Source organism: Tachyglossus aculeatus, chromosome 21 (genome assembly GCF_015852505.1).
Source record: "Tachyglossus aculeatus isolate mTacAcu1 chromosome 21, mTacAcu1.pri, whole genome shotgun sequence".
Classification (NCBI taxonomy): Eukaryota; Metazoa; Chordata; class Mammalia; order Monotremata; family Tachyglossidae; genus Tachyglossus; species Tachyglossus aculeatus.
In genome coordinates this window covers 2,642,892-2,670,378 of record NC_052086.1, presented here as the reverse complement: position 1 = coordinate 2,670,378, position 27,487 = coordinate 2,642,892, and the positions used below count along the sequence as shown (strand labels likewise).

The window sequence follows — 27,487 nt, the reverse complement described above, 5'->3', positions numbered from 1 at the left end:
GACTGTCTCTATGTGGTGCCAATTTGTACTTCCCAAGCGCTTCGTACAGTGCTCTGCACATAGTAAGCGCTCAATAAATACGATTGATTGATTGATTGATTGATTATGTCCGTGTCTGCCCTGGAGGCTCTAAAGAGCCTTGCCCAGATTCACCCAGCGCTTAATAAATAGCCGGGCCCAGAATCTGGGTCTCCAGACCCCGGCCCGGCCCCCTAGGCCGTGCCGCCCTCCCCGCGCCGCCTTTACCGTCTCCCGCCCGGACCCCCGCAGGCCGCCGAGATCGAGGAGCGGCGAGTCCAGAGCTGCGTCCTCTTCATGACCCTGAAGAAGCTCAACCGCCTGGCGCACATCCGGCTGAAGAAGGGGAGAGACCAGACCCACGAGGTGAGAATCAATCAATCAATCAATCAGTTAATCAGTAGTATTTATTGAGCGCTTACTGTGTGCAGAGCACTGTACCGAGCACATGGGAAGTCCAAGTTGGCAACATATAGAGACGGTCCCTACCCGACAGTGGGCTCACAGTCTAGAAGGGGGAGACAGAGAACAAAACCAAACGTATTAACAAAATAAAATAAATAGAATAGATATGTACAAGTAAAATAAAGAGTAATAAATATGTACAATCAGTCGTATTTATTGAGCACTTTCTGTGTGCAGAGCACTGGACTAAGCGCTTGGGAAGTCCAAGTTGGCAACATATAGAGACAGTCCCTACCCAACAGTGGGCTCACAGTCTAAAAGGGGGAGACAGAGAACAAAACCAAACATACCAACAAAATAAAATAAATAGAATAGATATGTACAAGTAAAATAAATAGAGTAATAAATATGTACAGTCAATCAATCAATCGCATTTATTGAGTGCTTACTGTGTGCAGGGCACTGGACTAAGCACTTGGGAAGTCCAAGTTGGCAACATATAGAGACGGTCCCTACCCAACAGTGGACTCACAGTCTGGAAGGGGGAGACAGAGAACAAAACCAAACATACTAACAAAATAAAATAAATAGAATAGCTATGTACAAGTAAAATAAATAGAGTAATAAATATGTACAGTCAATCAATCAATTGTATTTATTGAGCGCTTACTATGTGCAGAGCACTGTACTAAGCACTTGGGAAGTCCAAGTTGGCAACATGTAGAGACGGTCCCTACCCAACAGTGGGCTCACAGTCTAGAAGGGGGAGACAGAGAACAAAACCAAACATACTAACAAAATAAAATAAATAGAATAGATATGTACAAGTAAAATAAATAGAGTAATAAATATGTACAATCAATCAATCAATTGTATTTATTGAGCACTTACTGTGTGCAGAGCACTGGACTAAGCACTTGGGAAGTACAAGCTGGCAACGTATAGAGACAGTCCCTACCCAACAGTGGGCTCACAGTCTAAAAGGGGGAGACAGAGAACAAAACCAAACATACTAACAAAATAAAATAAATAGAATAGATATGTACAAGTAAAATAAATAAATAAATAGAGTAATAAACATGTACAAACATATATACAGGTGCTGTGGGGAAGGGAAGGAGGTAAGACGGGGAGGTGGAGGAGAGGGCGAGGGGGAGAGGAAGGAGGGGGCTCAGTCTGGGAAGGCCTCCTGGAGGAGGTGAGCTCTCAGTAGGGCCCCCCCGGGCCGTCTCCCCGCCCCCTCGTCTCTGCCGCCGCGGCTCCTCGGGGCCCGGCCTCCCCTGAACTCGTCCTCCTCTGCAGGCCAAGCAGAAGGTGGACGCCTATCACCTCCAGCTCCAGAATCTGTTGTACGAAGTGATGCACCTGCAGAAAGAGATCACCAAGTGCCTGGAGTTCAAGTGAGTAGAGGAGTGAGGGACCGGGTGGGCGAGGGAGTGGCGGGTGAGGAGGACCCGGGGGGTGAGTATCGGCGGAGGGCTCGTGGAACTGACTCCTCGCCCCCGCCAACGTCCTTTAGATGATCCACCGCTGATTGATTTTCATTCATTCATCCATTCAGGCGTATTTACTGAGCGCTTACTGTGTTCCCAGACTGAGCCCCCTCCTTCCTCTCCCCCTCCTCCCCCTCTCCATCTCCCCCGCCTTACCTCCTTTCCTTCCCCACAGCACCTGTATATATGGATATACGTTTGTACGGATTTATTACCCTATTTCATCATCAGTCGTATTTAATGAGCGCTTACTGTGTGCAGAGCACTGGACTAAGCGCTTGGGAAGTACAAGTTGGCAACATATAGAGGCAGTCCCTGCCCAACAGTGGGCTCAAAGTCTAATTTATTTATTCATTTTACTTGCACGTATTTATTCTACTTATTTTATTTTGTTAATATGTTTTGCTTTGTTCTCTGTCTCCCCCTTCTAGACTGTGAGCCCACTGTTGGGTAGGGACTGTCTCTAGATGTTGCCAACTTGGACTTCCCAAGCGCTTAGTCCAGTGCTCTGCACACAGTAAGCGCTCAATGAATACGATTGATTGATTGATTGATTTGACCCGGGGGCCACCCGAGCCCCGGCCCTCCCGAAAACCCTGCCCGTCTCTGCCCGCAGGTCGAAGCACGAAGAGATCGAGCTGGTGAGCGTGGATGAGTTTTACAAGGAGGCGCCCCCGGACATCAGCAAGAGCGACGTCACCGTCGGGGATCCTCACCAGCAGACCCTGGCTCGCCTGGACTGGGAACTGGAACAACGGAAAAGGTCTTCCCAGTCTTCCCAGCCCCTCGAAACCCAGGGCCGGGGGCCGCGCGCCCCAGAGCCGGGAAGGAATCTCCGAGACTGTGAGCCCGCTGTCGGGTCGGGACCGTCTCTATATGTTGCCAACATGGACTTCCCAAGCACTTAGTCCGGTGCTCTGCACACAGGAAGCGCTCAATAAATACGATCGATTGAGTGGTTGAATCCAGGCCCTTGCAGGGGGGTCAGGAGAACTCCGGAGGCCCCATTTCCCGGTTCCCGTCGCCGGGCTGGGCTCGTCCGCGAGACCCATCTCTCCCTGTCGTGTGGTTGTCGGGCCCTGGGGCTGGCAGTCACGTAATAATAATAATAGTGATGGCATTTGTTCATTCGTTCAATCGTATTTTTTTTTTCCTATGGCATTTGTTAAGCGCTTACTAATGTGCAAAGCACTGTTCTAAGCGCTGGGGGGGATACAGTGTGATCAAGTTGTCCCACGTGGGGCTCACAGTCTTAATCCCCATTTTTACAGATGAGGTAACTGAGGCTCAGAGAAGTTAAGTGACTTGCCCAAGGTCACACAGCAGGCTTGTGGTGGAGCCGGGATTCAAACCCATGACCTCTGACTCCAAAGCCCGTGCTCTTTCCACTGAGCCACGCTGCTTCTCTGTTTATTTATTTATCTATTTATTGAGCGCTTACTGTGTGCAGAGCACTGGACTAAGCGCTTGGGAAGTACAAGTTGGCAGCACATAGAGACCGTCCCTACCCAACAGTGGGCTCACAGTCTAGAAATTTGTTAAGCGCTTACTATGTGCAAAGCACCGTTCTAAGCGCTGGGAAGGATACAGGGTGATCAGGTTGTCCCACGGGGGGCTCACAGTCTTCATCCCCATTTTGCAGATGAGGTAACCGAGGCCCGGAGAAGTGAAGTGACTTGCCCAAAGTCACACAGCTGACGAGTGGCGGAGCCGGGATTCGAACCCATGACCTCTGACTCCCAAGCCCGGGCACTTTCCACTGAGCCACGCTGCTTCTCTTGAGTAGATGCGTCAGATTAGAGCGTCAGCTTCTCTTGGCCTCAGTGACCTCATCTGTAAAATAGAGGTTAAGACTGTGAGCCCCATGTGGGACAACCTCAAAACCTTGTATCTTTCCCAATGCTTAGAACAGTGCTGGGCATATAGTAGTCGCTTAACAATTGCCACGTTATTATTATTATTATTGTTATTATTCCCAATCTAGCATGGAAAGCAGCATGACCCCAGTGGATAGAGCGCGAGCTTGGGAGTCAGAGGGTGTGAGTTCATTCGTTCATTCAGTCGTAGTTACTGAGAGCTTACTGTGTGCAGAGCACTGTATTAAGCGCTTGGAAAGTACAATTCAGCAACAAATAATAATAATAATAATGATGGTATTTGTTAAGTGCTTACTGTGTGCCAAGCACAGTTCTAAGCGCTGAAAGGTGATCAGGTTGTCCCACGTGGGGCTCACGGTATTAATCCCCATTTTACAGATGGGGTCACTGAGGCCCAGGGAAGTTAAATGACTTGCCCAAAGTCACAGAGCGGACAAATGGCGGAGCTGGGATTAGAATCAATCAATCAATCGTATTTATTGAGCGCTTACTGTGTGCAGAGCACTGTACTAAGCGCTTGGGAAGTACAAGTTGGCAACATATAGTACATATAGAACCCACGACCCCTGACTCCCAAGCCCGGGCTCTTTCCATTGTTGCCGACTTGAACTTCCCAAGCGCTTAGCACAGTGCTCTGCACACAGTAAGCGCTCAATAAATACGATTGATTGATTAAGTCAAGCTGCTTCTCTGCCAACAAACAGAGACCGTCCCTGCCCACAACGAGCTCACAATCTAGAAGTGGGGAGACAGGCATCAGTAGCGTCAATATAAATAAATAGAATTGTAGATATATACACATCATTAGTTTAGACTTCCAGACTGTGAGCCCACTGTTGGGTAGGGACTGTCCCTAAATGTTGCCAACTTGTACTTCCCAAGCGCTTAGTACAGTATGCTGCACACAGTAAGCGCTCAATAAATACAATTGATTGATTCCGGGCCCGGGCTCTGGCCTCTAGGCCACCCTGCTTGTCCCGCGGCTTAATGGTGGAACTGCAGTCATTTCATTCATTCAGTCGTGTGCAGAGCACTGTACTAAGCGCTTAGGAAGTACAAATCGGCAACAGAGACGGTCCCTACCCAACACCGGGCTCACAGTCATTTCCTGCTTATTGGTTCAGGCTTCTTGGTTCTGCAGGACTGAAGGATGACCACCAACTGGACCTTTACATCTCTTTGCTACAACTCTGTTAGGACTCCTACACCTCGAATCCAACCCTACTAATAGGAGCGGCTGGAAGCTCCCCTCTAGCCTGGAAGCTCGTTACGGGCAGGGAATGTGCCCGCTAATTCTGCTTTATCGTACACTTTCGAGTGCTTAGTTTAGTGCCCTGCCCATTAGTAAGCGCTCAGTAAATACCGTTGATTGATTGTCTGTTGTACTCTCCCAAGCTCTGCATGTAGTAATCGCTCAATAAATTCTGAAGCAGCGTGGCTCAGTGGAAAGAGCCCGGGCTTTGGAGTCAGAGGTCGTGGGTTCAAATCCCGGCTCTGCCAGTTGTCAGCTGTGTGACTTTGGGCAAGTCACTTCTCTGGGCCTCAGTTCCCCCATCTGTAAAATGGGGATTGACTGTGAGCCCCCCGGGGGACAACCTGATCACCTTGTAACCTCCCCAGCGCTTAGAACAGTGCTTTGCACATAGTAAGCGCTTAATAAATGCCATTATTATTATTAAATACTATACCATCAATCAATGAATCGTATTTATTGAGCGCTTACTATGTGCAGAGCACCATCCTCACAGCACATATGTATATGTCTGTATATATGTAATTTTTTTATATCAATGTCCGTCTCCCTCTCTAAACTGTGAATAGGGTTCTAATCCCAGCCCTTCTGCCAACGTGCTGGTGGACAGTAAAACAGTAAAATCCCTCTTCTCCCTCCCAATCAATCAGTGGTATTTACTGAGTGCTTCATGCAGAGCCCTGAACTAAGCGCTTTGAAGAGTACGATACGTACGGTGAGCCCGGGTGAGGTAGGGACGGGATCCAAAGTGATGAACACAGGGCTGGGCGCAGTGTGAGCACTTAATAAATGCCGTCGGAAATAAAGAATTTACGGGACAGTGTCCTTCCTTTCCCCGGACAGGCTGGCAGAGAAGTACAAAGAATGCCTGGCCAACAAAGAGAAAATTTTGAAGGAGATAGAAGTGAAGAAGGAGTACCTGAGTAGCCTCCAGCCACGCCTCAATAGCATCATGCAGGTAATTCTCGGCCCAAACAGTTCATTCATTCAGTCAATCAATCAATCAATCGTATTTATTGAGCGCTTATTGTGTGCAGAGCGCTGTACTAAGCGCTTGGGAAGTACAAGTTGGCAACGTATAGAGACAGTCATCATCATCATCAATCATATTTATTGAGTGCTTATTGTGTGCAGAGCACTGTACTAAGCGCTTGGGAAGTACAAGTTGGCAACATATAGAGACAGTCATCATCATCATCAATCGTATTTATTGAGCGCTTACTGCGTGCAGAGCACTGTACTAAGCGCTTGGGAAGTACAAGTTGGCAACATATAGAGACAGTCATCATCATCATCAATCGTATTTATTGAGCGCTTACTGCGTGCAGAGCACTGTACTAAGCACTTGGGAAGTCCAAGTTGGCAACATATAGAGACAGTCCCTACCCAGCAGTGGGCTCACAGTCTAAAAGGGGGAGACAGAGAACAAAACCAAGCATACTAACAAAATAAAATAAATAGATAGGTACAAGTAAAATAAATAAATAAAATAAATAAATAAATAAAAATAAATAAATAAATCGAGCGCTTACTGTGCACAGAGCACTGTACTAAGCGCTTAGGAAAGTACAACCCAGCAGTAAAGAGAGACAGTCCCTGCCCACGACGAGCTCACAGTCCGGGGGGGAGACGGACATAGACACAAGTAAGCAGACGTCAATAAAAATAAATAAATTACAGAGAAAACGCCAGGTTGCCCCAAGTTGGTGCCCTTCTCTTCCCCCCGGGATGGATTGTGCCCATCCCACCCGTGGGCCGTCGTTACTGTCAAGCAGTCGGTGGTATTTACTGAGCGCTCCCTGAGAGCTGAGCAAGCCAGTCAGTCCCTGGACTTTATTGAGCACCTAGGAGAGGCCAAAAGAGTTACTGGACGTGATCCTTGCCCACAAGGAGCTTACAATCCACTGTGCATTCTCTCACATTTGCCCCCGTGATTCACCCCCTCCTCAGCCCCGCAGCACTTCAGTACAAACCTGTAATTAATTTATTTACGTTTATGCCTGTCTCCCCCTCTAGACTGTAAACCTGTTGTGGGCTGGGAACGCGTCTATCAACTCTGTTTTATCGTACTCTTCCCCAAGTGCTTATTCATTCATTCAGTCGTATTTATTGAGCGCTAACTGTGTGCAGAGCACTGGACTAAGCGCTTGGGAAGTCCAAGTTGGCAACATATAGAGACGGTCCCGACCCAACAGTGGGCTCACAGTCTAGAAGGGGGGGACAGAGAACAAAACAAAACATATTAACAAAATAAAATAAATAGGATAAATATGCCCTCCGAGACCCACTCGACCCCCACAAAATAATCACTAAAATGGGGGATTCGATCCTTGTTTTCTCTCCAAGATGTTGCGGCCCACGTGGGACAGGACTTAGCCGGGTGTCTAACCCCAGCCCTCAGCACATAGTTCTGACCTACTTATATTGCTTCTACCCCAGTGCTTAGTACAATGCTGCGCACGTGGTGAGCAGTAAATAAGGTAAAATGCACATAGTCGATGCTTAATCGCTTAGAACAGTGCTTTGCGCATAGTAAGCGCTGAACAAATACCAACGTTATTATTATTATTATTATTATAAATCTAGATCATGATTAGTTTAATTTTAACATATTGGGGGGGAATTTGGCAGGGGCACCCTAAGGTGGGTCCAATTTGGTGACAGAGAGGTTAAGAAGGAGCAGCAGTAATGGAATTTATAAGCGGGGTGCAGTGCGCTGTACCGGCTCCTCGGCGAGTGCAAAACAGAGGAGCGACAGGTGTGACCTTGGACCAGTCACCTCAGTTTCCCCGTCCCGTCCCTGTCTCCCGCAGGCGTCCCTCCCGGTGCAGGAGTACCTGTTCATGCCGTTCGACCAGGCCCACAAGCAGTACGAGACAGCCCGGCACCTGCCCCCGCCTCTCTACGTGCTCTTCGTCCAGGCCAGCGCCTACGGCCAGGCCTGCGGTGAGTAGGGGGGGAGCGGCGGAGGCCGGGACGGGGTCCGAGGCCGTGGCTTAACGCCATCCCGGGCCACGCGCTCTTGGGTGGCACGATCCCCCCGCTCCCAGCCGCCACCCAATCCCATCCTGTTTCCCGGAGAGGCGTGCGGGGGGACGACGGGAGGCGGGGGTAACCCCCAAAGGGTTTCCTCACACCCCCCCTTTCGTCAGCTGACCCTTCCCGCCCCGCTTTCCCCAGGAGCCCGGGCCTCCCGTCGGCCTTCACCCCGGGCCCGCGGAAGGCCGGAGCCGGCTGGAGTTTTGTGATGTCTTGGGGCGTCCGGGGACTTCCCCATTTTTCCTCCTCCGGAGGCTCGACTCTTTCTCCCTCACCGCCTCGGCCCCTGAGGGAGTTGGAGTTTTGCACGTCTCCTCTCCCGTCAGCCTTTCGGCGCCAACCCGTCACCACCTTCTCTCCTTGTGTCTTCCCCTCTCTATCCCTCCTTTTCTCTCTCCTTCTCTCCCCGCTCGGCCACCTTAGCCCAAAGGAAACCCTCTTCTCAGCCCCCTAGGCTGGGTGAGTAATCTTCCCTCCTTCCCGGGTCTTCCCGCTTTGGCCGACGGGCCGGGATCGTGTCCGAACCCCGAGGGCGGGATCGCAGGAATCCCCACTGCTGGCATGCCTGCCTCCCGCGAGCTTTTTAACCCCGGGCTCGGCTTTCCTCAGCGTCAGGCCCCCGGGCCCGTCCACGGGGAGGGAACTCAGTGAGGATCGGGAGGGTGGTAGTATCCGTTTAAGCGCTTACTTCGTGGTGAGATCATGGAGAAGCAGCGTGGCTCAGTGGAAAGAGCCCGAGCTTTGGAGTCAGAGGTCATGGGTTCAAATCCCAGCTCTGCCACTTCTCAGCTGTGTGACTTTGGACCAGTCACTTCACTTCTGTGGGCCTCAGTTCCCTTATCTGTAAAATGAGGATTAAGACTGTGAGCCCCACGTGGGACAACCTGGTCACCTTGTAACCTCCCCAGCGCTTAGAACAGTGCTTTGCTCATAGTAAGCGCTTAATAAATGCCATCAGAAAAAAAAAAAGAGCCCGGGCTCGGGAGTAGGCGGACGTGGGTTCTAATCCCGGCTCTGCCGTCTGACCTTGGGCAAGCCGCTTAACTTCTCCGTGCCTCAGTTCCCTCATCTGTAAAATGGGGGTAAAGATTGTGAGCCCCAGGTGGGACAATCTGATTACCTTGTATCTACCCAAGCGTTTAGAACGGTGCCTCGCACATAGTAAGCGCTTAACAAATACCATAATTTCTAGAAGCAGAGAAGCAGCGTGGCTCAGTGGAAAGAGCCCGGGCTTGGGAGTCAGGGGTCATGGGTTCGAATCCCGTCTCTGCCACATGTCTGCTGTGTGACCTTGGGCAAGTCACTTAACTTCTCAGAGCCTTTGACTTCGTATGTAAAATGGGGATTAAGACTGTGAGCCCCCCGTGGGACAACCCGATCACCTTGTAACCTTCCCAGTGCTTAGAACAGTGCTTTGCACGTAGTAAGCGCTTAATAAATGCCATCATTATTATTATTATCATCATCAGATCAGACACAATCCCTGCCCTTACCCGGGCCTCACGGCCCAAGTGGTAGGGAAAACAGGCACCTCATCCCCTTTTTACAGAAGGGAACATGGAGGCCCCGAGAAGTGAAGTGACTTATCCAAGGTCTTTCCACTAGGCCACACTGCTTCCCCAGATCCGGATTTACAAGAGACCATTTCTGGGGAAGCGTAGTTGGCTGGATTGTAGGGAGAGCAGTCTGGGGCTCACTGAGAGAGGGATTTTCTTGGGCGGGAGTTTTGCACGTGGCTTACCCTAGCGTTTCCAGTGCTTAGTACGGTGCCCTGCATGTAGTAAGCGCCCAAAAAGTACAGCTGAATGACTGATTGGCTCCTGAGGGATGGGAAGGGGGTCAGTCCTCAGGGGAGCTTTCAGATGGAACCGTCGATATTAAAGGGACTCGTTCGTCTCCCGCTTCTTTGAGAAGGGTGAGTGCCCGCCGGCTAGTCCATCCATCCGTGGCCTGTACTGAGCTCCAACGGGGTGCACTGTGATGATGATGATGGCATTTGTTGAGCGCTTACTATGTGCAAAGCACTATTCTGAGTGCTGGGGAGGATACAAGATGATCAGGTTGTCCCACGTGGGGCTCACAGTCTTCATCCCCATTTTACAGATGAGGGAACTGAGGCCCAGAGAAGTGAAGTGGCTTGCCCAGAGTCACACAGCTGACAAGTGGCAGAGCTGGGATTAGAACCCATGACCTCTGACTCCCAAGCCCGGGATCTCTCCACTGAGGCACACTGTGCTGTAGTGGATGCTTTGGAGGCGGTAAATCGGGAAGCGGGAGGCCCGGACTCCGCCGTCCTAGAGCCTAAAATCTATGGGGGAGGCGGGCAGTGAACAGACACTGATTAATCAGTGGCAGTAATGCTAGTGGTATTTAAGCACTCACTGTGTGCCAAGCACTGTACTCAGCATAGGGGTAATAATAATAATAATGGTATTTGTTAAGCGCTTACTATGTGCAAAGCACTGTTCTAAGCGCTGGGGAGGATACAAGGTGATCAGGACGTTCCACGGGGGGCTCACGGTTTTAATCCCCGTTTTACAGATGAGGTAACTGAGGCCCAGAGAAGTGAAGTGACTTGCCCAAAGTCACACAGCCGACAGTTGGTGGAGCCGGGATTTGAACCCATGACCTCTGCCGTGCTGCTTCTCTATAGCAGCATTGCATATAGCAGCATATCTACCCCTTCTCTATAGGGGTAGATACAAGATAATCAGCCCCACCTGGGCCTCCCAGTCTCAGGAGCTGGGAGAACGGGGAGCCAATCCCCATCTTGCAGATGAGGGAACTGAGGCACGGAGCAGCGAAGTGACTTGCCCAAGCTCACCCAGCGGGAACGTGAAGCAAAGCAGCGTGGCTCAGTGGAGTCAAGGCACGGGCTTTGGAGTCAGAGGTCGTGGGTTCAAATCCCGGCACCGCCACTTGTCAGCTGTGTGACTTTGGGCAAGTCACTTCACTTCTCTGAGCCTCAGTTCCCTCCTCCGTAAAATGGGGGTGAAGACTGTGAGCCCCATGTAGGACAACCCGATTACCTTGTATCCACCCCAGTGCTTAGAACGGCGCTTGGCACATAGTAAGCGCTTAACAAACACCAACATTATTATTATTATTGTTATCGCGGGGTGGTGCCGGGGTTAGAATCCGGGACCTCTGACTCCCAAGTCCGTGCTCTCATCATCATCATCATCATCAATCGTATTTATTGAGCGCTTACTATGTGCAGAGCACTGTACTAAGCGCTTGGGAAGTACAAATTGGCAACATTATAGAGACAGTCCCTACCCAACAGCGGGCTCACAGTCTAAAAGGGGGAGACAGAGAGCAAAACCAAACATACGAACAAAATAAAATAAATAGTAGGCCACTCTGCTTCAGCGGTGAGTTCTAGGTGCCGTGTGTGTGATGGCGTGTGTGTGTCCGTGCCCACACGCATGTGCAGACGGCTGTGCTGAGCTTGAGAGAGAGCTTCACGGAAGGAACTGCCGGGGCCCTTCTCTCTGTCGAACTGGTGTCCGGTCCGTGACGGGTGGTGTCCTCTGCCCCTCAGACAAGAAGCTGTCCGTGGCCATCGAGGGCAGCGTGGAGGAAGCCAAAGCTCTGTACAAGCCCCCCGAGGACTCCCAAGGTATCGGACCGCCGCGCCCGCCTCCTTGGAGCCGCCCGCCTCCCACCCCCAACCTCCGCCGCTTACTCTCTCCCCCTTCTAGGTCCCCACAAACCTTGGTCCTCCTCCTCCTCCGCGTCCGCGGGCGGGAGGGAGGAAGGAGCCCTGGGTTCAAACGGCCTCCTGTGTTTGGCTGCAGATGACGAGAGCGACTCGGACGCCGAGGAGGAGCAGACCACGGTAAGGGACCCTCCGGCGGCGTCGCCCGCCTCTTCCGCGCACCCCGGAGTTGGCGGGGGGCCGGGGCGGGATCCCCGAGCCACGCGAGGGTAGCCAACCGGAGACCCTTCTGACCGGAACAGAAGCGGCGGCGGCCCACCCTCGGGGTGCAGCTGGACGACAAGCGGAAGGAAATGCTGAAGCGCCATCCGTTGTCCGTCATGCTGGACCTCAAGTGTAAAGGTGAGAGGGAGATGGGAAGGATAATAATAATAACTTAGGTATTTAAGCGCTTACTATGTGCCAAGCACTGTTCTAAGCGCTGGGGAGGATACAAGGTGACCCATGGAGGGCTCACAGTCAATCCCCATTTTACCGACGAGGGAACTGAGGCCCAGAGAAGGGAAGGGTCTTGCCCAGTGTCACGCAGCTGGCAAGTGGCGGAGCTGGGATTTGAACCCGTGACCTCTGACTCCAAAGCCCCGGCTCTTTCCACTGAGCCACGCTGCTTCTGGAATGAAGGGGAGAGAAGGAGGGAGGGAGGAAGAGAGAGCCAGCCGACTCCCTTCCTGCCCCTCACGGCAGGGCCAGCCGTGGTGCCCGCAGGGCGAGGTCAGAGGGCAAATGGGGGTCAGTGCCAGGAGCCCAGCGGTTGACCCCTTCTCAGCAAAAAGTCGACAGGTGGATCATTCGGGGAATTTACTGAGTAATAATAATAATAATGGCGTTTATTAAGCGCTTACTATGTGCAAGGCACTGTTCTGAGCGCTGGGGGTATACAAGGTGATCAGGTTGTCCCACGGGGGGCTCACAGTCTTCATCCCCATTTTGCAGATGAGGTCACTGAGGCCCAGAGAAGTGAAGTGACTTGCCCCAAGTCACACAGCTGACAAGTGGCAGAGGCAGGATTCGAACCCATGACCTCAGACTCCAAAGTCCACTGAGCCACGCTGCTTCCCCGACCCCAACCTCCTCCCCCCCGGCATCCCCCGTGTACCGAGGCCTGTCTGAGCGCCCGTCCCCGGGAGCGCCGCTTGGCTGGCTCCCGGTTTTCCATGCCGAGCCACCGGCCAGATGAGAGGTTCGTTCTCGTCGGCGGCAGCGGTATTTATTGAGCGCTTACTGTGTACTGAGCGCTTGGGAGGGTACGGTGCATCAGAGTTGGTAGAGACGTTCCCTGCCCACAGCGAGCTTACGGTCTAGAGAGGGAGACACCCCTCGATATAAATAAATAATCTATAATTTACGGATGCATTCACAGATGCCGCGGGGTTGAGGGTGTGGCGAAGCAGGTGCCCAAAGGTCGCAGATCTGTAGTAATGGGACAGATTCCTTGACACCACGGAAACAGGCCTCTTTAGAGTCACCAGTGACCCTCTCGCCAAATCCAGCGGCCTTTACTCCATCGTAATCCTCTTTGACCCCTCAGCCGTGTTGGACACTATGAGCCGCCCCCTGCTCCTGGAAGCATTACCTTCCTTCCTTCCTCTCCCCCTCCCCTTCCTTCCTCTCCCCCTCGTCCCCCTCTCCATCCCCCCCATCTTACCTCCTTCCCTTCCCCACAGCACCTGTATAGATGTATATATGTTTGTATATATTTATTACTCTATTTTACTTGTACATATCCTATTTAATTTATTTTGTTAGTAGGTTTGGTTTTGTTCTCTGTCTCCCCCTTTTAGACTGTGAGCCCACTGTTGGGTAGGGACTGTCTCTAGATGTTGCCAATTTGTACTTCCCAAGCGCTTAGTACAGTGCTCCGCACATGGTAAGCGCTCAATAAATATGATTGATTGATCACCTACCCATGATTGTACTGTCCCTGTCCTCTCCTCGCCTTCTTCCTGTTTGTTTGGCCGGTCCTCAGCCTCTCGGGCAGACTCCTCCTCCTTCCACCCTCTAATCCAGGGTCTAGTCCTGGGTCCTCATCTATTCTCCATTTACACACACTCCCCTGGAGAACTCATTCGCTCCCATGGCTTCCCTTCCCCTCTCTGTGGGGATGATTCTCAATCTACATCTCCAACCCTGACCTCTCTCCTCTGCAGTCTCATTTCCTCTTGTATGCCCTGTCTACACCTCCAACTAATCATGTCCAAAATCAAACTCCTTCTTCCCGCCCTATGCCTGTCCTCCCATTCATTCGTTCAGTCGTATTTATTGAGCGTTTACTGTGTGCAGAGCACTGTACTTAAGCGCTTGGGAAGTACAGGTCGGCAGCATATAGAGACGGTCCCTACCCAACAGTGGGCTCACAGTCTAGAGGGGGGAGACGGACAACAAAACAAAACCCCTGTCTTTCCCATCACTGTGGACACCACCACCACCCTCCCTGAATTACCAGCCCCTAACAAATGGCATTATACTCTACTCAGCTCTCAGCACATTCAGTCTGTCACCGAATCCTGTCAGTTCCACCCTCACATGACTAAAATCAGCCCTTTCCTACCAACCAAACTGCCACGGCGCTGATCCGAGCATTAATTCTGTCGTGCCTTAACTGCTTCGTCAGCCTCCTTGCTGACCCTCCTGTCTCTCTCCACTCCAGCCCTTACTTCACTCTGCTGCCCAGGTCATTTTTCTGGGGAAAAAACCAAAATTCATTCAGTGCCTGTGTCCCCGCTTCTCAAGATCTTGCTCCTCCATGCCTGCTTCAAAAAGAAACTCCTCACTGTCGGCTTTACTCACTGTACTGACCAACTTACTCACTGTATGTCCGTCTCATCTATCTCACCGTCGACCCCTCGCCCACGTCTTCCCTCTGGCCTGGAATTCCCTCCCACTTCATATACAACCGACAGACCAGCACTCTCCCCACTCTCAAAGCCTTATTAAAATCACATCTCCACCAAGAGCCCTTTCCCAACTAAACCCTCACTTCTTCTACTTCCTCTCCCTTTCGCCTTTCCTGAGCAGTTGGGTCTGACCCTTGAAGCATTTGACATTCACCCCACCATTTTATTTTAATGGCACTTGTTAAGCGCTTACTATGTACCGGGCACTGCTCCAAGTGCTGGGCTAGTTTCAAGGTAATCAGGTGGACACAATCCCTGTCCCACTGGGGCTCGTAGCCTTAATCCGCATTTTACAGATGAGGTAGCCGAGGGCCAGAGATGTGAAGTGACTTGTCCGAGGTCACACAGTGGACAAGTGGAGGAGCCAGCATGGGAACCCAGGTCCTTCCGGCTCCAAGGCCTGGGTTTTATCCGTTATGCTTCTCTTGTGGGCAGGGAACGGGTCTACAAACCCTGTTGCATTGTACTCTTCCAAGCACTTTCCACTGCTCTGCACACGGTAACGCTTAATCAGTACCATTGATCGTTTATCCACGGTCGCGCGGCAGGCCGGGACTAGAACCGGAGTCTCCTGGCCTCCATCCTCCCCTGACCCTCACACGGCCTTCCCCTAGGGCCCGCAGCCTCTCGCGGTTCCTTCTGTGCCCGGATGGATTGTGCCTCCGGGCCTTCTGATCATCTCCTCACGCCTGTCTCCCCACACTCCCCCCACCCGCCCTCTTTTTCAGATGCCAGCATCCTCCACCTCACCTTCTATTACCTCATGAACCTGAACATCATGACCGTGAAAGCCAAAGTGACCACGGTCACGGAGCTGCTCACCCCCATCAGCGCCGGGTAGGAGGCTGGTAGCGGGTCCGGGGGCGAGGGGTGGGATGTGGCGGGCGGGTGCCGCCCCTTCAAGGACCCTCTGGGTACAGGTGTGCCCAAGGCCCGGGCTTCTGTCCGCGGCGGGTTCAGCTGCAGTCGGCGTTGACTCGCCCAGCCCAGGTTTCCTCTCCGGGGGAACAGCTCAATGCAAAGAATGATGTCTAAGAGTAATAACGATGGCACTGTTATTATCATCAGTATTATTATTCTCAGCAAAGCAGCATGGCCTAGTGGATAGAGTACAAGCTTGGGATTCAGAAGTACCTGTGTTTTAATCCTGGCCCCGCCACTTATCTGCTGTGACACCTTGGGCAAGGCACTTAATTTCTCTGGACCTCAGTTCTCTCACCTGTAAAACGAGGATTAAAACTGTGAGCCCCATGTGGGACGGGGACCGTGTCCAGTCTGATTAACTTATATCTGCCCCAGTGCTTAGACCAGTGCTTGGCACGTAGTAAGCTCCCAACAAATGCCATCATTATTATGGTTATTATTATCACGAAAGCAAGCGCTTGGCCCTCTTGGGCACGGCTCTGGCCTAGAAAAGGCTTACCCGTGAAGACAGGAGTAGGAGAGAGTCCTCTCGCCCTGGGCCGATTTATAGTTATTCATTTTACAGCGCCAGCCTGAGAAGCCTTTTCCTGCTGGGACTCAAGGTACCACGCCTCAAACCCCAACAAAGAAAAGAAATAATAGCTCTTCCCCTTTTCCTCCACCTCCCTATTGCCTTCCACGTTCTGAAACAGAACACTACCGGGAGGAGGAGGACCGTGGGATGGAGTTGTCATTCCAGGGCTCCTGGAACGAACCCCGGTCGATCCATCTCCCCGTCGTCTCTCTTTCCCAGCGACCTGTTGTCCCCCGACTCGCTCCTGAGCTGCTTGTATCCTGGAGACCACGGCAAGAAAACCCCCAACCCGGCCAATCAGTACCAGTTTGATAAAGTGGGGTAAGTCTGCCGGGCGGGCTCGGGGCCCGGCCCGGGAAAGGGAATGAGGGGATGGGGGCATTGAGGGACAGACTCCCGGCAAGCTGGGGCGAGGGGCACAGAGAAGCGTGGTGGTCGCCTCGGTGTAGGGGTTGAGGTGGCTGTAGGAGAAGGGAGGGAGGGAAAACTGGGAGAAGCTGGAGAGGGGGACGGGTGAAATCGTGTGGAGAGCAGAGAGGAAAGGGGTTGGTGGAGACAAGCCACGCCGACAAGAAAATCGGATGAGATTGGGATGGGGAAACTCCTGGGAGGATGGGGAGACTTTGACTTTTTGGAGGTCGTCATGGGGTCCCCGGTGGTCACTCCGGGCCAAAAGGACCGTGTCCGGGCCTGGCGGAAGCGGCGGATTCCCGGGGCTCAGACCCGGAACTCGCCCGGCCGAAACGAAGGTAGGGAACAGGTCCTCTGCACGGTTTCCTCCTCAGCATCCTGTCGTTGAGCGATTATGTGCTCGAACTGGGCCACCCGTATCTGTGGGTGCAGAAGCTGGGGGGCCTACACTTCCCCAAGGACCAGCCACAGGTAAGGGGGTGCGGGGTCGGGCCCGTTGGCCGGGGCAAGGCCCGTCCTGGATCCCAGCAGCCTGACCTGGGGCGGGCACCGGGGAGACCCCAGAGTACCGCAGCAGACCCCGGTTCAGCCGGCCCTCCGTCCGCGGCGTTGGCCGGTTGCCTACAGGACACAGGCCCCTGTGCCGAGCACTTGGGAGAGTCCGGTGCTTCATCATCACGTGATTCAAAGCGAACTGGCAATTGGAAAGCCATCCGGAGCCGAGGCAAGAGTTAGGATAATGCAGCGAGCGGGAAATACGGAAAAGGGAACGATCCCAACTCTGTCTGTAACCGGTCAGTCAGTGGCCTCATCTGTAAAATGAGGATTATGACTGTGAGCCCGATTAAGTTGTATCTACCCCAGCGCTTAGTACAGTGCCTGGCACATACAAGTGCTTAACAAGTACCGCAATTATTATCATTGCTGTTTTTAATAATAATAATAATGATGGCATTTATTAAGCGCTTACCATGTGCAAAGCACTGTTCTAAGCGCTGGGGAGGTTACAGGGTGATCAGGTTGTCCCACGGGGGGCTCACAGTCTTAATCCCCATTTTACAGATAAGGGAACTGAGGCCCAGAGAAGTGAAGTGACTTGCCCAAAGTCACCCAGCTGACAAGTGGCAGAGTCAGGATTAGCACCCACGACCTCTGACTCCCAAGCCCATTCTCTTTCCACTAAGCCACGCTCTTTCTTCTGTTTTCATGATGATGGTGATGATGATGATGCAGAACCGTGAAAGACAGCATGGTCTGGTGAAAAGAGCACAGGCCTAAGAGTCAGAGGACCCGTGGATCTAATCCCGACTCTGCCAAATGCTTGCCGTGTGTGACCTTGGGCAAGTCACTTAACTTCTCTGTACCTCAGTTTTCCTATCCTCCTACTTAGACTCTGAGCCCCATGCGAGACAGGAACTGTGTTCAATTTAACCTATCTGTCCCAGTGCTTAGAACAGTGTTTTACACATAGTAAGTGCTTAACAAATACCACTTAAAAAAAAATCCACGTACCACACATTTGGGAGAGATTACTCCCAAAGACACCATTCTGTGGAGTCCAAGCCCTGTCTTCTCCCAGCCCAAGGGGACTAAGAGTTGCCAGACCAGCTCTAGAACTTTCTAGACCTTTCCAGCTTTTTCCCACGGGCAGAGCAACTTCTGTCCCATCCACAAGCCCTTGAATCGTGCTCCGATTCTCTGGCAGCGGTCGGGGGCGGCTCTCGGTCGGAGGGACGCACAGGGGCTTCTCCGGGCTGTCGGAGGAAGGCACAGGCCGGAGCGGAGGTGACCCCATCTCCACCCACGGTGGCCGGGTGGGCCTTTCGGGACCCTCCAGGGGGTTGTGCGTTGCCCACCTCAGGCCCGTAGTGTGGACAGGACTGTGGACTCTGAACCCAGTTGCCATGGGTGAGGTATGCCCATGATGATATAATAATAATAATGATTATCTGTTAAGCGCTTACTATGTGCCAGGCACCGTTATGAGCCCTGGGGTTGATACAAGCAAATGGGGCTGGACACAGTCCCTGTCCCACGGGGGGCTCAGAGCCTCAATCCCCATTTTCCAGATGAGGGAACTGCGGCCCAGAGAAGTGAAGTGATTTGCCCAGGGTCACACAGGCAGAGTGGGGATTAGAACCCGTAACCTTCTGACGCCCAGGCTCTAGCCACTGTGCCACTCTGCTTCTCCATGTCCTGTAAATGAGGGGACATCCAAAAGACCCTCCACTTTGGTCTCCCCGGTCCCCGGGACTCCGCTCCGACCTCCTGAGGACAGGACGGCCCGGAGCCCTTCTGCCGGGCCCCGCCTTGGCCTCCGTTCCCCAAAAGCCTGGTTCTGACCCATCTTGGGGTGGCCCACGGTAGCCACCGGGGAGGGAGAGGGAATGGCCGGGCCTCCCTCCTTGTCGTCCCCAGCACACGGTGTCTGCCGACAACTCCCTGAGCGCCAGCCACATGGAGACCACTGTGCGCCTGCTGAAGACCAGACTGCAGGCCCGCCTGGCCCTCCACAAGCAGTTCTCCTCACTCGGTGAGCCAGGCCTTCCCCGGGGGGTCGGAGCCGGGGCCGCCGCCGTCCTTGATCGACAACTGGCCCATCGCCGGGGAGGAGATGCGCCCGTGGGCGCGGACCTGACTGGGAAAGCCAGCTTCGGGCCAGCCGTCCCCGGCACCGACTTGCTCCTTTTCTACACGTCTCTGGCCTCCTGAAAACCGCTAGTTTACCCAGCGCAGCCCTGCTTCAGCCCCTTTTAGACTGTGAGCCCACTTTTGGGTAGGGACTGTCACTATGTGTTGCCAATTTGTACTTCCCAAGCGCTTAGTACAGTGCTCTGCACATAGTAAGCGCTCAATAAATACGATTGATTGATTGATTGATTGATTCAGCCTCAGTGTGGCCTAGTGGTTAGAGCTTGGGCCTGGCAGCCAGAAGCGCCTGGGTTCCAATCCCGGCTCCGCCACTTGTGTGCTGCGTGACCCTGGGCAAGTCACTGTATTTCTCCGTGCCTCAGTGACCTCATCTGGAAAGAGGAGATTAAGACCCCATGTCGGATAGGGGAAGGTGGGGATTAAGACCGTGTGAGCCCCGTGTCGGATAGGGATTGTAGCCAATCCAAACCATCCCAGCGCTTGGCACGTATTAAGCGCTTAACAAATACCGTCATTATGATAGCTCAGCTGTCCCAGCCGAGATGGGATCCCTCGTGTGCCACCCATCCTTCTCCACCCACATCCTGGGAACTCCGCGTTTGGGGGTGGGCCTCTCTTGCCGTCACCCAGGGAACAAGCGGGACGGGGGCACCTGGGCCCGGCCTGACCGAGCGCAGCCCCGATGGGATCTCCCCGGGATCCGGCCGGCCGTGACACCCCTCCCTCCCCGCCGGGTCGCCCGTCTGATTTCAGAGCACGGCATCATCCCGGTGGTCAGCGAATGCCAGCACCTCTTCCCGGCCAAGATCGTGTCGCGACTGGTGAAGTGGACGGCGATCCCTTACGAGGACTACCTGGTAGGTGGCCGGGCAGAGGCGGGGGGGACTCGGGACGCCCGCGACCCCCTCTTCCCTTAGAGTTCGTGAGCCCGTCGGAGGCCCCTTCCGAATCCCAATCCAGGCGCCGTATCTCCGAGCTCGGTACAGTGTCCTGCACGTTGGGAGCTAATCAGTCACGAGTACCGGGCTCCTAATAGTGCTTGGCACATAGTAAGCACTCAACAAATGCCATTATTATTATTATTACTATTATTATTACTGGTTGCGGGACACTGTACTGGCTGCTTGGGAAACAGCGTGGCCGAGTGGAAAGAGCCCAGTCAGAGGGCCTGGGTTCTAATCCCGGCTCTGCCGATTGCCTGCTGGGTGACTGTGGGCAAGTCACTTAATCAATCAATCAATCGTATTTATTGAGCGCTTACTGTGTGCAGAACACTGTACTAAGCGCTTGGGAAGTACAAGTTGGCGACATATAGAGACAGTCCCTACCCAACAGTGGGCTTACAGTCTAAACTCTTCACTTCTCTGTGCCTCAGTTCCCTCATGTGCAGAATGGGGATTCAACTCTCCCCCACTTAGAATGTGAGCCCCGTATGGGTTTTGATTCTCTTGAATCCACCCCAGTGCTCAGTAAAGTGCTCGATACATAGTAAGCCTTTAACAAATACCTCAGTTATCATCATTATTGTTATTGAGAGAGTCCAGTAGAGGCAGAAGCAGGAGGGAAGTAGCGTGGTCTAGTGGAAAGAGTCAAAGGACCTGGGTTTGAATCCCGGTTCTGCTACTTGCCTGCTGTGTGACCTTGGGCAAGTCACTTCACTTCTCTGGGCCTCAGTTCCCTCATCTGTCAAATGGGGATTGAGATTGTGAGCCCTATGTGGCACAGGGGCTATGTCCCAATCCGATTTGCTTGTATCCATCTCAGTGCTTAGTACAGTGCCTGAAACATAGTAAGCACTTAACAAATACTATCTTTTAAAAAAATAATAATAATAATAATTTTTTATCATAAGCCAAGCACTGTGATAAGTGCTTGGGGTAAGTCCAAGAAATTCAGATCAGACATAGTTCCTGTCCCATGGGGGGCTCAAAATCTAAGAGGGAGAGGCAGGTATGTAATTTGTCATTTTACTGGAGTGGAACCTAAGGCTTGGGGAATCTCGGGGTCTTGCCCAATATCACACTGCCTAGAAGTGGCTGTGCCACGATTAATAATAATAATAATAATAGTGATGATCATGGTATTTGTTCAACGCTTACTATGTGCCAAGTACTGTTCTAAGTGCTGGGATAGATATAAGGTAATTAGGTTGTCCCATTTGGGGCTCACAGTCTTAATCTCCATTTTACAGATGAGGTAACTAAGACACAGAGAATAATAATTAAGCAATCAATCTATCAATCGTATTTATTGAGTGCTTATTGTGTGCAGAGCACTGTACTAAGCGTTTGGGAAGTACAAGTTGGCAACATATAGAGACGGTCCCTACCCAACAGTGGGCTCACAGTCTAGAAGGGGGAGACAGAGATCAAAACAAAACATATTAACTAAAATAAAATAAATAGAATAGGTATGTACAAGTAAAATAAATAAATAAATAAATAGAGTAATAAATATGTACAAACATATATACATATATACAGGTGCTGTGGGGAAGGGAAGGAGGTAAGACGGCCCTACTGAGAGCTCACCTCCTCCAGGAGGCCTTCCCACACTGAGCCCCTTCCTTCCTCTCCCCCTCGTCCCCCTCTCCATCCCCCCCATCTTACCTCCTTCCCTTCCCCACAGCACCTGGATATATGTCTATATGTTTGTACATATTTGCTACTCTATTTATTTATTTATTTTACTTGTCCATATCTATTCTATTTATTTTATTTTGTTAGTATGTTTGGTTTTGTTCTCTGTCTCCCCCTTTTAGACTGTGAGCTCACTGTTGGGTAGGGACCGTCTCTACATGTTGCCAACTTGTACTTCCCAAGCGCTTAGTCCAGTGCTCTGCACACAGTAAGCGCTCAATAAATACGATTGATGATGATGATGAAGACGGGGGGAATGGAGAGGGGGACGATGGGGAGAAGAAGGGGGGGCGCAGTCTGGGATGGCCTCCTATAATAATAATAATAATATGATAATATATAATAATAATAGTGATGGTATTTGTTAAGCGCTTACTATGTGCAAAGCATTGTGAAGTGACTTGCCCAAAGTCACACACCTGACAAGTGGCGGAGCCGGGATTAGAACCCACGACCTCCGACTCCCAAGCCCGGGTGCTTTCCACTAAGTCACACTGATTAGGTCCCAGGTGTCCTGACTCCCAGCCCTGGATGCTTTCCACTAGGCTACACCGCTTCATGATGCCCAGAAACTAGCCAGGGAGACAGACCCCCCCCCCCAACCACCCTAAATCACTCACAAATAGGAGGAAGAAATCACTTTGGCGGGTAACGGATGGGATTTACGCCGTACGCCCTGGGAGCTGAGCAGGCCCTTGGTGATCCTGAGTCTGCCCGCAGCCTGTCACTCTCCCTCTCCCCTGACCCCCCATCCCCTCCTGCTCCTCTGCTTTGGGGGTGCTGGGCAGGGGGGTCCCCGGGCCCCCCAGTTGGGCTCATCCCTCTCCCCGGTTCGCTTTGGGCAGGAACTGCTTTACACCAAGGATATCGTGGAGGCCGGCCTGGCCGAGGACACCCACCTCTACTACCTGGCTCTCATCGAAAGGGGGACAGGTGAGGGGTCTCTCCGGCACCCGCCCACCTCCCTGCCACAGGGCCCGAGGCGGGTGACGGGGTGGGAACCGGGCATTCCTGGCAGGGATCTGGGCACTGCGAGGGGCCGGGCTTGCTTTGCTTTCCTCGGTTCAGCCAAAGTGCTCCCTTCTGGCGGGCGGAAACCCACCCCACAGCCGCCCCCTCATCCCCCAGTGCCGACGGAGCCATAGTCACCGAGGGTCTCGTCTTCCAAGCCCTCGGCAGGCACCGGTCCCAGGCCCGGCTCCAGGAGTCCCGCGGGCTCCGGGAGGCGGGCGGCCAGGGCGGGCTCAGCTGGGCGGGAGGCCGCTCTGCCAGGTGATCATCATCATCATCGATCGTATTTATTGAGCGCTTACTGTGTGCAGAGCACTGTACTAAGCGCTTGGGAAGTACAAGTTGGCAACATATAGAGACAGTCCCTACCCAACAGTGGGCTCACAGCGTAAAAGGGGGAGACAGAGAACAAAACCAAACATACTAACAAAATAAATGGAATAGATATGTACAAGTAAAATAAATAGAGTAATCATCATCATCATCATCAGTCGTATTTATTGAGTGCTTACTGTGTGCAGAGTACTGTACTAAGCGCGTGGGAAGTCCAAATTGGCAACATATAGAGACAGTCCCTACCCAACAGTGGGCTCACAGCCTAAAAGGGGGAGACAGAGAACAAAACCAAATATACTAACAAAATAAAATAAATGGAATAGATAGGTACAAGTAAAATAAATGAATAATCATCATCATCAGTCGTATTTATTGAGCGCTTACTGTGTGCAGAGCACTGCACTAAGCGCTTGGGAAGTACAAATTGGCAACATATAGAGACGGTCCCCACCCAACAGTGGGCTCACAGTCTAAAAGCTGTCATGACCCGTCGCCCACCTCCCCAGCTAAGCTCCAGGCGGCCGTCGTGCTCAACCCGGGTTACTCCTCCGTGCCCCCCATCTTCAGCCTGTGCCTCAACTGGAAAGGGGAGAAGACCAACAGCAACGACGACAACATCCGGGTAAAGCGGGAGCGGGAGCCAGGGGAGGGGTGGGCTCCCAGAAAGCCCTCCGCGGGGTTGCCTTAGAAGCCGTTCGATCTGAACTCAGCGGAGACGGGTAGGAGGAACAAATGGTCATCACCGTCGTGCTCTCCGTTGGACGCTTTCCTCTGTGCCCGGCACGGCAGTAAGCCTGGGCTAGTTAGAAGATAAGCAGGCCGGACACGGTCCCTGTCCCACTCGGGGCTCACGGTCTAAGAGGGAGGAGAATGAACGGGTAGCCCCCATTTTACAGATGGGGAAACTGAGGCTCAGAGAAGTTGGGGCTTGCCCGAGGTCACTCAGCAGTCGTAATGACAGAGCCGGGATAAGAACCCAGCCCCTATAAAATAGTAATGATTGTGGTATTTGTTAAATGCTTACCATGGGCCAGGCACTGGACTAAGCTCTGGGGTAGATACAAGCAAATCAGGTTGGACACAGTCCCCTGTCCCACCTGGGGCTCCCAGGCTTAATCCCCATTTTCCAGATGAGGGAGCTGAGGCCCAGAGAAGTGATGTGACTTGCCCAAGGACACCTAGCAGACGTGACAGAGCTGGGATTATTCATTCATTCATTCATTCAATCATATTTATTGAGCGCTTACTGTGTGCAGAGCACTGGACTAAGCACTTGGGAAGTACAAGTTGGCAACACATAGAGACAGTCCCTACCCAACAGCGGGCTCACAGTCTAGAAGGGGGAGACACACAACAAAACAAAACATTAACAATATAAAATGAATAAATATGTACAAGTAAAATGGAGTAATAAATATGTACAAACGTGTGTACATATATACAGGTGCTGTGGGGAGGGGAAGGAGGTAAGGTGGGGGAGGATTAGAACCCAGGTCCTTCTGATTCCCAGGCCAGTGCTCTCTCCACTAGGCCACGATGCTTCTATGTGTTCATGACCCAAGAAACCATGCACTGCATCGCCTCCAAAGCCAAAGTGAGAGTCAGTGGCGGCTCCCGAAGCAGGAGAAAATAAGTGTTTTGTTGTCTGTCTCCCCCTTCTAAACCGTGAGCCCGTTGTTGGGTAGGGACCGTCTCTATACGTTGGCAACTTGTACTTCCCAAACGCTTAGTACAGAGCTCTGCACCCAGTAAGCGCTCAATAAATCCGAATGAATGAGTGAAGAGGGTAGACATCTAGAAGCCCTCTGTCGCTGTGTAACGCTGGAAGGGGAGAGACAGTGGGATTTGGAATCTGCTTCCTTACGGGCTCCCTAGGAACAGGCAGAGGAAAAGAGTCAGTCGCCTGTCCCTGACGGTTATAAAAGCGATGGTATCGATTAAGCAATTCCTCCATGACGAGGCCGTACTTAGAGTTGGGACGGACGCGGCCCCTGTCCCCCCCGCGGCTCCCGCTCGTAGTAGGAGGAAGGATGGGGATCTCATCCCGGTTTTACAGGTGAGGCCCAGGGAAGTCCAGGGACCCGCCCCAGGCGGGAGAGGAAGGAGGGATGGCGATGCGGGGATCCTGACTCGCGTTTGGGTTCGCTGGTGGCGGCCCCGTCCCTCCCCCAGGCCATGGAGAGCGAGGTGAACGTGTGCTACAAGGAGCTGTGTGCGCCCGGGCCCGGTTACCAGCTCCTGACCAACCAGCTGCAGCGCCTCTGCGTCGTGCTGGACGTCTACCTGGAGACCGAGAGCCACGACAACAGCGTGGAGGGCCCCAAGGAGTTCCCCCAGGAGAAGATGTGTCTGCGGCTGGTCAGGTGAGGGCGGGCGGCCGACCCCGAGGAGGGAGGCCCGGTCCCCCGAAACTCAGCCACCCGGGGCAGAGGACGAGGAAGGGGCGTCGTGGGTGACCCCAATCCGGTCGGCTCCGGCCAGGAAGGCTCGGAGACGCCGAGAGGAGCACGTGCGGGACTGAACTAGCCGGCCGGCGGGAGGGTGGCGGATGTCCCAGTGCTCAGCAGAGGGGTAATGGGGGCTGGGCGCACCACGGCGACACCTTAACGGGGAGCCCCACGCGTCCAGTCCGTGAAGACGTCCGGTCTCGGGGTCGACTGCCTGTCCGTGCGGCTCTCGTCGGGCCCGGGTGTGGCCGGACGGGTTCAGGCGGGCATCCCCGGGTTGGCCAGGGTCAATCAATCAATCAATCAATCAATCGTATTTATTGAGCGCTTACTATGTGCGGAGCACTGTACTAAGCGCTTGGGAAGTACAAATTGGCAACACATGGAGACAGTCCCTACCCAACAGTGGGCTTACAGTCTAAAAGGGGGAGACGGAGAACAGAACCAAACACACCAACAAAATAAAATAAATAGGATAGAAATGTACAAGTAAAATAAATAGAGTAATAAATACGTACAACCATCTATACAGGTGCTGTGGGGAAGGGAAGGAGGTAAGATGGGGGGATGGAGAGGGGGACGAGGGGGAGTGGGGGGGGCCACTTCTTCCCCCCAAAACCCCGCCGCCAGTCCGGGGGCGAGCAGAGGGAGTGGATGGGCGGTGAGCGAGGTTGCCCTGGTCTTCTCTCGGCAGGGGCCCCAGCCGGATGAAGCCGTTCAAGTACAACTCTCCCCAGGGTTTCTTCAGCCACCGCTGAGCAGCCCGTTGCCTCCCGCTGCCGGACTCGCCCTCACCGAGGCCCGGATCGGGGCGGGAACCCGGGAGCCCCCCCCCCTCCGTCTCCTGCCGTGGTCAGCCTGGGTGGACCTTGGCTCCAGGGGATGTTGAGGGGGGTGGTACCCGAAGCCATTTTTTAGAAAGCTGTCGTAGTAAAAGCTGCCCAGAGGATCCATCTTGGTTGCGTGTCTGCTTAGGTGAAGGGCAGGCCCGGGGGAGGGGGTTGGATTTGCTCCCGGCTGGAGTGGGCAGCCTCCCACCACGGAGACGGGAAAGCCGAATCCCCAGTTGGGCATTGAGTGTCTCCTAAGCGCCAGGTACTGAGCATATGGGGAATGCAGTAAAATGCCCGGTCCCCACCCTCAAGGAGCTAACAGTCCAGCCAGGGAGACGGGGACCGGCTAATTTCCAGAGAGGAGGAAGTGCTCAAGTGGAAGGTTGGGTCAATCCATGCATCAGTAGCGTTTATGGAGTAATGATAATAATAATTGTGGTATTTGTTAAGCGTTTATTATGTGCCAGACTCTGTTCTAAGCGCCGGAGTAGGTGCAAGCTAATCGGGTTGGGTAAAGTCCCTGCCCCACGGGGGGCTCACGGTCTTCATCCCCGTTTTGCAGATGAGGCAGTTGAGGCCCGGAGAAGTGAGGCGACTTGCCCAAGGTCACACAACAGACCAGGGGCAGAGCTGGGATTAGAACCCAGGTCCTTCTGGCATCCAGGCTCCGGGCCCGATCCACTCAGCCGCGTTGCTTCTCGACGTGCAGTTAATTGAGACCGACACTAAAATAGCTCCGTGATGGAATGAACCAAGCCTGCGGGCTGAGCCTCCCTCCTCTGCAGAACCCAGGGCATAGTTGCTTGGTGCCAGGGAACGTTGTTGGCAGGGGAAGCAGGGAGGGTGCCAACGCCGGTGCCCTCCGTGTCCTCCGGAATAGGTTTTCCAGATGAGTAGAGCCAGGGCAAAGCCATTCCATTCAGCCCTTTGGAACAAGATCCGAGATCCCGGCTGGAAATCG

The 27,487-nt window shown here is 53.0% G+C and overlaps 1 protein-coding gene across 2 annotated transcripts in view; it reads left to right on the top strand.

The window, feature by feature from the left end:
* The window catches only part of THOC5 (THO complex 5), a 33,236-nt gene extending 6,256 nt beyond the window's left edge, over positions 1-26,980 (top strand). Inside the window, exons 4-21 of one of the 2 annotated variants that reach the window (XM_038763653.1) lie at positions 271-384; positions 1,726-1,823; positions 2,533-2,679; positions 5,889-6,003; positions 7,859-7,991; positions 8,508-8,543; positions 11,629-11,706; positions 11,885-11,925; positions 12,048-12,147; positions 15,428-15,536; positions 16,417-16,518; positions 16,983-17,079; positions 19,027-19,141; positions 20,014-20,117; positions 22,745-22,832; positions 23,753-23,868; positions 25,419-25,609; positions 26,388-26,980. In XM_038763653.1, the coding sequence (XP_038619581.1) occupies positions 271-384; positions 1,726-1,823; positions 2,533-2,679; positions 5,889-6,003; positions 7,859-7,991; positions 8,508-8,543; positions 11,629-11,706; positions 11,885-11,925; positions 12,048-12,147; positions 15,428-15,536; positions 16,417-16,518; positions 16,983-17,079; positions 19,027-19,141; positions 20,014-20,117; positions 22,745-22,832; positions 23,753-23,868; positions 25,419-25,609; positions 26,388-26,451 (1,848 nt within the window). In that variant the 3' untranslated portion in view covers positions 26,452-26,980. The remainder of the gene's footprint in view (positions 1-270; positions 385-1,725; positions 1,824-2,532; positions 2,680-5,888; positions 6,004-7,858; positions 7,992-8,507; positions 8,544-11,628; positions 11,707-11,884; positions 11,926-12,047; positions 12,148-15,427; positions 15,537-16,416; positions 16,519-16,982; positions 17,080-19,026; positions 19,142-20,013; positions 20,118-22,744; positions 22,833-23,752; positions 23,869-25,418; positions 25,610-26,387) is intronic. The other variant, XM_038763654.1, reaches the window with a different exon arrangement.
* The last annotated feature ends 507 nt before the right edge of the window (positions 26,981-27,487 follow it).